The 12,002-nt window shown below is 43.9% G+C and overlaps 2 protein-coding genes across 2 annotated transcripts in view; one reads left to right on the forward strand and one right to left on the reverse strand.

Moving 5' to 3' along the window:
• The window catches only part of LOC144493660 (cerebral cavernous malformations protein 2 homolog), a 440,921-nt gene that overhangs the window by 272,559 nt on the left and 156,360 nt on the right, over positions 1 to 12,002 (reverse strand). The window lies entirely within an intron of this gene.
• Positions 1 to 12,002, forward strand: part of fam167aa (family with sequence similarity 167 member Aa) — a 28,355-nt gene that overhangs the window by 13,017 nt on the left and 3,336 nt on the right. Inside the window, 1 exon segment of the mRNA XM_078212940.1 lies at positions 6,926 to 7,322. Within this exon segment, the coding sequence (XP_078069066.1) occupies positions 6,954 to 7,322 (369 nt within the window). The 5' untranslated portion in view covers positions 6,926 to 6,953.

The raw sequence follows: 12,002 nt of genomic DNA on the forward strand, positions 1-12,002 counted from the left end.
ACGGCTTGTAGGAAGGGACTAAAGAAGGAAATTAGGAGAGCCAGAAGGGGTCACGAGAAGGCCTTGGCAGGTAGGATTAAGGAAAACCCTAAGGCGTTCTATAAATATGTGAAGAGTAAAAGGATGAGACGTGAAGGAATAGGGCCTATAAAAGGTGAAGGCGGGAAAGTCTGTATGGAACCAGTAGAAATGGCAGAGGTGCTTAATGAGTATTTTGCCTCGGTTTTCACAGAGGAGAAGGACCTGGGTGGATGTACTGCAGGCTTGCGGTGGACTGAAAAGATTGAGTATGTGGACTTTAAGAAAGAGGTTGTGCTGGAATCTTTGAATGGCATCAAGATAGATAAGTCGCCGGGTCCGGATGGGATGTACCCCAGTACCCCCTACTGTGGGAGGCGAGGGAAGAGATTGCAGAGCCTCTGGCGATCTTTGCATCGTCGATGGAGACGGGAGAGGTGCCGGAGAATTGGAGGATTGCGGATGTGGTTCCTATTTTCAAGAAGGGGAATAGGGATAGCCCAGGAAATTACCGACCGGTGAATCTAACCTCAGTGGTTGGTAAGCTGATGGAGAAGATCCTGAGGGACAAGATTTATGAGCATTTAGAGAGGTTTAGTATGCTCAAGAATACTTAGCATGGCTTTGTCAAAGGCAGATCGTGCCTTACGAGCCTGGTGGAGTTCTTCGAAAATGTGACGAAACACATTGACGAAGGGAAAGCGGTAGATGTGGTTTAGATGGATTTTAGCAAGGCATTCGATAAGGTCCCCCATGCAAGGCTTCTAGAAAAGGTGAGAGGGCATGGGATCCAAGGGGCTGCTGCCCTGTGGATCCAGAACTGGCTTGCCCAAAGGAGGCAGAGAGTGGGTATAGATGGGTCTTTTTCTGAATGGAGGTCGGTCACCAGTGGTGTGCCCCAGGGATCTGTTCTGGGACCCTTGCTGTTTGTCATTTTCATAAATGACCTGGATGAGGAAGTGGAGGGATGGGTTGGTACGTTTGCCGACGACACGAAGGTTGGTGGGGTTGTGGTTAGTCTGGAGGGATGTCAGAACTTACAGAGGGACATAGATAGGATGCAGGACTGGGCGGAGAAGTGGCAGATGGACTTCAACCCAGATAAATGCGTCGTGGTCCATTTTGGCAGGTCAAATGGGATGAAGGAGTACAATATAAAGGGAAAGACTCTTAGTACTGTAGAGGATCAGAAGGACCTTGGGGTCTGGGTCCATAGGACTCTAAAATCGGCCCCGCAGGTGGAGGAGGTGGTTAAGAAGGCGTATGGTGTGCTGGCCTTTATCAATCGAGGGATTGAGTTTAGGAGTCCGGGGATAATGATGCAGCTATATAAGACCCTCGTCAGACCCCACTTGGAGTACTGTGCTCAGTTCTGGTCGCCTCATTACAGGAAGGATGTGGAAAAGATTGAAAGGGTGCAGAGGAGATTTACAAGGATGTTGCCTGGATTGAGTGGCATGCCTTATGAGGATAGGCTGAGGGAGCTCGGTCTTTTCTCCTTGGAGAGACGTAGGATGAGAGGAGACCTAATAGAGGTATATAAGATGTTGAGAGGCATAGATCGGGTGGACTCTCAGAGGCTTTTTCCCAGGGTGGAAATGGCTGCTACGAGAGGACACAGGTTTAAGGTGCTGGGGGGTAGGTACAGGGGAAATGTTAGGGGGAAGTTTTTCACACAGAGGGTGGTGGGCGAGTGGAATCGGCTGCCGTCAGTGGTGGTGGAGGCAAACTCAATAGGGTCTTTTAAGAGACTCCTGGATGAGTACATGGGACTTAATAGGATGGAGGGTTATAGGTAGGTCTAGAAGGTAGGGATATGTTCGGCACAACTTGTGGGGCCGAAGGGTCTGTTTTGTGCTGTAGTTTTTCTATGTTCTATGTTCTATATATTCAGTCAAAATTCTCATCTCCAACAAACCAGAGAACAGAAGGTTTGGACCAACATAAGCTAAAGGGTATAATTCTAAAGGGGATGTAGGAGCAGAGGGACATATCTGCATATGCGTAAATCGTTGAAGGTACAGGACAGGTTGAGAGAGTGGTTAATAAAGCATACGTCATCCTGGGTTTTATCAATATAGGCATAGACTACAAAAGCAAAGAATTCCAATTAAATCTGTATAAAACACTGGTTTAATCTCAACTGTATTTCATCCTGTTCTGGGCACCGCACTGAGGAAGAATGTGAAGGCATTAGTGAAAGTGCAGAAAAGATTCACGAGAAGGGTTGCTGGGACGAGGAATTTCAGTTTTGTAGATAGATTGAAGTTGGGAATGTTCTTGTTGCAGAAGAGAATGTTGACAGAGGATTTGATAGAGGCATTCCAAATCATGAAGGGGCTGGACAGCGCAGATACAGGGCGGCACGGTAGCACAGTGGTTAGCACTGCTGCTTCACAGCTCCAGGGTCCCGGGTTCGATTCCTGGCTCGGGTCACTGTCTGTGTGGAGTTTGCACATTCTCCTCGTGTCTGCGTGGGTTTCCTCCGGGTGCTCCGGTTTCCTCCCACAGTCCAAAGATGTGCGGGTTAGGTTGATTGGCCAGGTTAAAAATTGCCCCTTAGTGTCCTGAGATGCGTAGGTTAGAGGGATTAGCGGGTAAAATATGTGGGGATAGGGCCTGGGTGGGATTGTGGTCGGTGCAGACTTGATGGGCCGAATGGCCTCCTTCTGCACTGTAGGGATTCTATGATTCTATGATTCTATGAAATGTGCTCATTTGTAAAAGCAATGAGAATCACAGAGCAGTGTTAAGATAATTGGCAAAAGAAGCAGTGGCGATATGAGGAAAATGGTTTCACGCAGCGAGTGATTAATGTACTGTCTGAGAATGTGGTGGAGGCAAGTTCAATTGAGGCTCTCAGGAGGGAACTGAATCATTATCTGAAAATGAAAAATTTGCTGCAGGGAAAAGGCTAGGGAGAGGTTGGTGAATTGCTGCATCAGAGTGGTAGCACGGACAGAATGGGCTGAATGGCCAACTCCTGTGCTGTAACCATTCTATGTTTCTATAAATGTGTCAAACATTTGTACTCTTCAAAAATGTCAGGGACAGCAGCTGAATCACTACTTTAATGTGCTAATTCAGCATCTCTGACTGTGCGTCCAAACCAGATCAGGGTTCCTGGTCTTATTGTCAACAGAGAGCAAATATAGAACAAGCATATTCAGCAGACAAAACAAGAAAGGTGATCAGATTGCCCTAAAAGATCTGGATTCCACTTTCATGAGAGGGCAATCAATTAATGTAAGGTTTTACTCTGAGCTGATTGGAGTATGGATGGGGTTGGGGATAGGTGAAGGCAGACTGTGTGAAAATGTGCAAACAACACTGACATCAAAATGGTTTGTCAACTTAGACCCAAAACTCTCTTGAAGTGGGTGGTGCCTGCCGCATATGCCCAAAGCCACAGGCGGGAAGCTTGGTCGATTTCAGGTCTGGGCTTCATTTGACATTAATCTACACGTTGTAGGTGTCAAAGGGATACTCTTTCACCTGCTGCACTGCAGAAAGTCAGCTTCTGGCCCAAAAAATTTAGAAAAAAGCCCAGAATCCTTCCAGAACAATTTCCAGCAATTTCTGTAAAAGCCCTGGGGATCAGCCACTCAATGTCCAGTACAACCGGAAACAGCATACAAGGTGCATTCGCCACACATTTCTACACTTAAATCACAATTGATGTCCAACAACTGCGTAGAGCTCCAGTTTATTTATTAAGCAGCCACATACCTGTTTCGAACAGGGGTGCTTGGAGCCTATTTAAAGGTCTGTCTGAAAATTGAATCTACAGGAAAATGGGTATACAAGATACGCACTGGCTTTCCTCTGCCAATCATTTCCTTTTCAGATGAGAAACGGCAGCTGGCTGTTGAAAATCTCTGACCCCTGAAACACGGTGCTGACAGAAAAGGAGGCAATAGACAATAGGACTTAACTGCCTGTCAGGAGTAGGGCATCACATCCCATTCTGTATGATAGCTGTATTGTCATATCTGTGGAAGCTTTGCCCCAGAGATTCAGCATCAAGATAACAATCTCTGCAGCTCATGCAGCATTTTTCCTTGGGGGGGGGGTGGGGTAAGGGGGTGGTGGGGCTGGTCTCTTTGTAATTCTCCCCCGCCCCTTGACTCAATCACCTAATAACAGCAATGTTCATAAAGCACGGGCAGCCTGCCCCTAACTGCTCTGCAGATGATGGGTTATAATGGTCATTTTTGGTTGCTGTGGATTAAATCTACCATTTGCTTTTCCTTGGTGGTATCCTTCCAGTCCAGTGGGAGGTGGGAAGAAACCCCAGATAATTCTTCATAGAAGAACCGTCAAAGAATCCCTACAGTGCAGAAAGAGGCCATTCGACCCATCGATCTGTGCCGACTCTCTAAAAGAGCAACTTATCCAAGCCCACCCCTCTGCCTTATTCCTGTAACTTCGTGCATTTACCATGGCTAATCCATCTAAACTACACGGCCGGAATTCTCTGGCTGTTCATGCCGGCGGGATTCTCTGGTCCCACCGGTAGCGCGCCCTGCCCAGGAAGGAAAAGGAAAATGAAGGAAAAGTGGGCATTTTCTCTCAGGTGCTAAGTATTCAGCTGAACCCAGCTAAACACAAAGACTTGCGAATGACAGTATGCTGGTTAAAGACGTATTTATTGACCAACACGTACTGGGAGAAAGGCAGCTGGACTTGTCAAATCCTTTCTGAAGTTTACAATGCAATGGCAAAACTGTTATGCATTTTCGACTGTTCATTTCTCCCACCTTCTCTGCTATCCTAACTGGATGTTCCAACCGCATTAGTACACATTATTTTCCTTCACCAATTACATCCTGCCTTCTAGTAGAAGGTCTATAGGACCCGGAAGGTCCTACCCACTGTTACTAAGCAACATCACTTATGTAAAGCCGTAAGATTCAAAGGTTGCTTTCCCACCATAAGCCACAGGGTTGAAAAGGTGATGTTCCCACTAATTCTGCCTTATTATCAGTAAAAATTGAATATTTGAATCAGTGGAATTGAATACTTTATATACTTTGTGAATACTTCTATTCATTTTCTAGAGTATCAGAATTTGAACTCTCCATGACTTTTCTGATACATAACTTTATTCTGTGGCTTATTGTTCCCAAAGAATGTGGCCTGTCTAGTTTACTCTTCCCATTATGCCACAGGGCAGTTTACATTTTCCCCAAGGTGCACGCTACATTCAAAAGCCTAAAATATATGTTTAATATCCAAAGCAGTAGTTTTGTGAGTGTCTGTGCAAGTAGTACCTTTATATAAAGTAAGTATAAGGCACATTGTTTGATTTTGATTTGATTAGATTTATTATTGTCACATGTATTAACATACAGTGAAAAGTATTGTTTCTTGAGCGCTATACAGACAAAACATACCGTTCATAGAGAAGGAAATGAGAGAGCACAGAATGTAGGTATAGGTGCATTGTGGTCCTTACTCTAAGTTAATTTCCCCTGTTTAGTAATCTTATTAGTTTTCTAAATCTCAGGGTTTTCTGAACCCCTCTAACTGTATCATTCCAGTCAGTGGGAGGTGGGAAGAAACCCCAGATAATTTTTCATAGAAGAACCATCATAGAATCCCCACAGTGCAGAAAGAGGCCACTCGGCCCATCGGTCTGCACTGACGCTCCAAAAGAACATCTTACCCAGGCCCATCCCTCTGCCCTATTCCCGTAACCTCGCGCATTTACCATGGCTAATCCACCTAAACTATACAGCTGGAATTCTCTGGCCATTCACACCGGCAGGATTCTCCAGTCCTACCGGCAACACCAGGGTTTCCCACCAATGTGGGGTGAGGTCAATGGGAATTCCCATTAGCAGCGGCGGAACCAGAGAATCCTGCTGCTCGCAAGCAATGCCGGTGGCAAACCGGCGGCTGGGATGCCGGGGAATTTCGCCCCATATCTTTGGTACTAAGGGGCAATTCAGCATGGCCAATCCACTTAACCTGCACTTCGAAGTGTGGGAGGAAACCAGAGGAAACCCACACAGACACAAGGAGAACGTGCAAAACTCTACACAAAGAATTCCCACCAATCCTATAATGGAGCTGTATCAGCCAATTCTTCCAATTGGCTGCTTTAACTTCAGCTTAAACGTCAGGTAAGGGTAAACAGGGTTTCCACCAACCCTGGGTGAATGGGAGAGCCCACAAGTAAGCTCCTGACATCTGTTACTGCCTCCAGAGTTGTTATTTCTGATATAACTGCATTGCTACTTCCTAACAGGAACGCTCTTTCTCACAACAGAATTTATCACTAACCTGCCAGGAGGCTGGATCTGGTATTGTTCTCACGTCGGCGGGCAAGGAAGTGCATTATTGAGTTTGACAAATGCAATTTGCATTTACATTAAATATATTTAATATTGCAGTGAGATCAGTATTCTGCCCATCATTTTTGGATTTCATCATTATGTTGAACAGTCAAGCCGGAATTTCAGCGCTTGGGAAAAGGTCTGTGGTCAGATGAAAAGTGCTATGTAGAGAGTTGCACATGGCCTTCTGGTGGATACTAAAGCAAGCTGACAGAAGTAAAAATGTGTCTTTTGTACATGAACAAACATTTTTTTGTGTTTCTTCTCCTGATACCCATCAGGATTTTCATCTGAAACTTTAGAAATCTGCTTTGAAAGAAATGGGCAAGAATGTATCACTGTAAAAGTCAAGTTATTTTAGTTCATGTCATGAATAAAATGCTGCACTGTAATAAAAGACCACTAAAATACAAAACATTAATAATGCCAGTAAAATCAACTCACAAGGCAATCTTGTTTCCTCAAGTATCTTAAATGAAGAGAACTTTTAAAACTGGGAGTACTGAAAGCTTTCTAAACACAGTTCATTAGAACAGGATTTCAGGGCATCTGTTTCTCTCTTACAGCCAGCAGCTACAGCTTAAATAAGACACAATGGCCACACAGTCTGTGCCACAGCTTGAAATAAAGCTTTTCGAAGATGGGCAGGACGACCCAGAGAGTCAGAATGATGATCATCTGAGGAGCCTGAAAGCACTCACCCAAAAACTGAGGCTGGAAACCAGGAGACCTTCCTATCTCGAGTGGAAAGCCAAACTCTAAGGAAAAGACTGGAAAAGCTCAAAGCCATCAGAAGATCAAGGGCTCCCGGCGACAAAGAAAGCCAGCGAGGAGCCCAGCAACCTCAAGAGATCAGCGAAACAGCTCAGTGGGAGTGCCGTGAGGGATGGCAGTCTGACTTCAGGAAAATTCAGCGGCTTTGAAAATATTGACGAGGCACTGAGCTGGCTCAGGAAGGAGTTGGTAAGTTCGAACGCATTCACTTTTTATCTTTCATCCTTAACGTTAATAAGACATCCTTCCTTTCCTAGATCTTCTAAGGGGTATTGCTGGAATGTGGATAGAACTAACAAACTGCTCTTACCTCAATTTACAGCAGTTTGCAATGTTACCTCAGTAATCTGTTTACTGACTGTGTCCTTGAGTATTACACTAGCATCTGCTAGACATTCAATCCCTTCGCTGACATAAAGCTCATTGACATGCACACAAGGGCTCAACAAAGTTCCCATTAAAAATATTTATCCAAAGCATCATAAAAGGGATGATTTATCCAGCAGAGCACCACTCACTCACACACTCAGTTATCAGCACTTCCTAGTAGCAGTAGCAGCTTTGCATTGCAAGAACAAATTCATTTCACAGCTTGCTGTTGGCCAGTGGCTATTAGTTTCAAAGCAAATTATATTATTCAACATAATTGATATAGATGTGGATGGTGGTGTAGATTTTGACAACAGATCGTAACTAATCATTGGATAGTGAAATATAAAGTTAATGCCACTTTTCTCTTCCTCCAACCACTCTCCCTTAAAGAGAGAGAAGGAAAATAGAAACATAAAAACTGGAAGGAAGAGTAGGCCATTTGGCCCTTCGAGCCTGCTCCACCATTCATTTTGATCATGGCTGATCATCAAATTCAATATCTTGATCCCGCCTAATCCCCATATCCCTTGATCCCTTTAGCCCCAAAGAGCTATATCTAATTTCTTCTTGAAAGCACACAACATTTTAGCCTCAACTACTTTCCACAGATTCACCACTCTCTGGGTGAAGAAATTTCTCCTCACCTCAGTCCTAAAAGATTGACCCCCTTATCCTCAAACCATGACCCCTAGTTCTGGACTCCCCCGTCATGGTGAACATTCTTTCTAATAGAGAAGACTACAAGGACGTATTTAACAGACACATTCTGTAACCAACACCAGTCCAACAACCATCTGTTCGCACTCTATCCTCTGACATCACCCTTCCTCAGCCTTAGCTTGGGTTCCAAGAATTTTATAAGTTGTTTTTTTACTCCATCCTTAAAGGCTCGAAGGGCCAAATGGCCTACTCTTCCTTCCAGTTTTTATGTTTCTATTTTCCTTCTCTCTCTTTAAGGGAGAGTGGTTGGAGGAAGAGAAAAGTGGCATTAACTTTATATTTCACTATCCAATGATTAGTTACGATCTGTTGTCAAAATCTACACCACCATCCACATTTATACGTTTCTATGAGATCCCCCCTCTTCTGAACTCCCCCAGCACCCTGTGCTACTGACTATCTCTATTGTTGTCACTCCAGCTCCCTCACACTGTCACTCAGTAACTCCGCCAGTACCTATGTTACTGACTGTATCTTTACTGATATTAATCCAGCTCCCTCACACTGTCACTCACATCACAGTGCCATGGTTTTCCCTTCCCTGTTCCCTGACACGGTTGTGCTCCGCAATTCTTCTCACCTTGTTACAGTTTTTGGGAAACAACTGCTAGAAACTGCGAGCCTCTGTTACAGTTTCTTGTTATGAAGTTAGACCAAAGCAGCAAAAAGTATCATACCTCCAGGAGAGAGTAGCCCTGTTTTTATTGCTGCTTTCTGATTTGATGTTTCATAAGAACATAAGAAATAGGAGCAGGAGTAGGCCATCTAGTCCCTCGAGCCTGCCCCGCCATTCAATAAGATCATGGCTGATCTGATAGTGATTTAGTTCCACTTACCCGCCCACTCCCCATAACCCTTAATTCCCTTATTGATCAGAAATCTATCTACCTGTGACTTAAACATATTTAGTGAGGAAGCCTCCACTGCTTCAATGGGCAGAGAATTCCAGAGGTTCACTACCCTCTGAGAGAAGAAGTTTCTCCTCAACTCTGTCCTAAACTGACTCCCCCTTATTTTGTTTCCTTTAGTTCTTGTTTCCTTTCTAAGTGGAAAGAATCTCTCTGCTTCTACCCTGTCTAGCCCCTTCTTTATCTTGTATGTCTCTATAAGATCTCCCCTCAGCCTTCTAAACTCCAATGAGTACAGGCCCAATCTACTCAATCTCTCCTCATAAGCTAACCCCCCCATCTCTGGTATCAACCTGGTGAACCTTCTCTGTACTCCCTCCAAGGCCAATACATCCTTCCGCAAATAAGGGGACCAAAATTGCACACAGTACTCCAGTTGCAGCCTCACCAGTACCTTGTACAATTGCAGCATGACCTCCCTGCTTTTATACTCCATCCCCTTCGCGATAAAGGCCAACATTCCATTTGCCTTCTTGATCACATGCTGCACCTGCAAACTGAGTTTGTGCGATTCATGCACAAGGACCCCCAGGTCCCTCTGCACAGTAGCATGTTGTAATTTTTCACCGTTTAAATAATAGTCCATTTTACTATTATTCCTTCCAAAGTGGATAACCTCACACTTGTCAACGTTATACTTCATCTGCCAGATCCTCGCCCACTCACTTAGCCGATCCAAATCTCTCTGCAGACTTTCCGCATCCTCCGCGCAATTTGCTTTCCCACTCATCTTTGTATCATCCGCAAACTTTGTTACCCTACACTCGGTTCCCTCCTCCAGATCGTCTATGTATATGGTAAACAGTTGAGGCCCCAGCACCGATCCCTGCGGCACGCCACTATTCGCTCTCTCCTTGTTTTCATAGTGATTGGGATATTGCTTGTTTCTATCTTCAGTTTCTAGTTCCCATACATTGCTTCCTCTTATTCTCATTGCAGGTTCTATTTGTTTTTGTTGGGTTTATTGCCGGTACAGACATGATCGGCCGACTGGCCTCCTTCTGCGATTCTGTGATTGTGAAGAGTGGATGAGGAACCTTATTGTGACACTCAGAGAGAAACAATCATCGCAGCTTCAGAAACTAAAATAAAAGAACAAATGTTGGAAGGGAGGTTGGAACCCAAGCTAAGGCTGAGGAAGGGTGATGTCAGAGGATAGAGTGCGAACAGATGGTTATTGGACTGGTGTTGGTTACAGAATGTGTCTGTTAAATAAGTCCTTGTCGTCTTCTCTATGTTAACGCCAAATCTTTCTTAACTACTTGTAATTATATTCATATATACAGTAAAGGAGCTTCTCTCTGTCTAGATCTTCACACATCTCTGCTCAACACCGCACTGATCCTAGGTCTGGGTCATGTGTCCTCTTATCTCGGCCTTTTGGCTAAGATCAAGTGCCAGGTCAAGCCCAAGATGGGGTGCAATGCCTTATCTTGTCAGCTTGGATCTTGTTTGTCTATCTTGTGGAACCATGAATTGGATTCAACTGGATTTTGAATTTGGTTTTTGGAGCAAGGAAGGAATGGATTTGGGTTTTTTTTAATACTTTTCCAATTCAATCAAATCAAATCCAATTCAGAGTCTCATCAAGTTGAGACATTTCAGATCCAGGCTGACAAGACAGGGCGAGCGACCAAACCACCCTGTCCTGGGCCTGATCTACATGAGTCAAGCTGATTGGAGAAGGGGGAGGTTCCTCCTCCAAGACTTGAGCTCATTTGCATCTTAGCCAAAAGGCCGAGATGCCGCTTTAAAAAATTGCTTCATATGAAACATATGAAGCTTCTGTGTAACCTAATGACCTCAACCAAGTGCGGCCGACCATGGGCTGCCGACCATACTACACTTGATCTTAGCCAAAAGGCCGAGGTCCACTCTGAGCATTGGCTTTGTAACTCTGAGAAAGGAATAATTTATTTTCAAAATATGTCCTCTTACACCACTGTATTGGTGATACTGTACTCAGTCTCACATTAACCCTTTTTTGACACACCCTTATACTACAATGAGTTTAAAAGAAGTAGGAAGTAAAATAATGAGAAGTCGGTGGAAAATCAATGGCAACAATATAACTAAAAAGCACTTGGTAGGCACAATATCTAACATGCTTTGTGCGTTTTTGTGTTATCGACTGTCCAGTTGTGATTGGTTCATTGTGAACAGAGAACATCACCTGGTTGACATGGATTAGTGTGGATTTTTTTGGTTTTATAGTCACATTTCCACAACTTTATTAGTACAAACCTTTAGTCATATCAATTCCTGTATAGAAATTAGAAACTGCTGCAAATTTGTTTTTGATTGAATTTATGACAAATCTTAGTAAAATCTACAATAATTCCAGTCACATTTCAACCAAGTCCCAAAGGCTAACGAGCTAAGAGATGTCATCATTTGTTGACCAGTGACATTGGGATGTCTTAATGAATTTAAATGTAGGCAAGGAGTAGATACAGACAGAAACTACTTGGGAGACAAAGAGATGCAGGAACGAGAGTTCAATCCTTCCATAAAGAGTGAACTGAAAGATAAATTTATTCAAGCATGAGTGAATACTGATAATAGGCTTCACATGGATGACTTTAGATTAACACAAGGAGTGACAGAGAGTATTTGGCCTTCCCCTTCAATTATACTGCCCATCTTCAGTCTGACCTGGGAGAATGTACACAAAGCCATTATTGTTTGAAAATTTTGATTACCAGAAGTAAAAGCATTTTTGATTCAATTTTTGAATGTATTTTCCCAAATTTGCTTCGCTTTGCATGGATTTGATTGCATTTGGAAGCGTTTTTTTCAGCTTCTCTGATCTGTCCCTATTGACAACCCACGTAAGCATGGCATCCAACATTTTTGTGATTCTTCTGCT

Source organism: Mustelus asterias, chromosome 5 (genome assembly GCF_964213995.1).
Source record: "Mustelus asterias chromosome 5, sMusAst1.hap1.1, whole genome shotgun sequence".
In the NCBI taxonomy this organism is placed as follows: domain Eukaryota; kingdom Metazoa; phylum Chordata; class Chondrichthyes; order Carcharhiniformes; family Triakidae; genus Mustelus; species Mustelus asterias.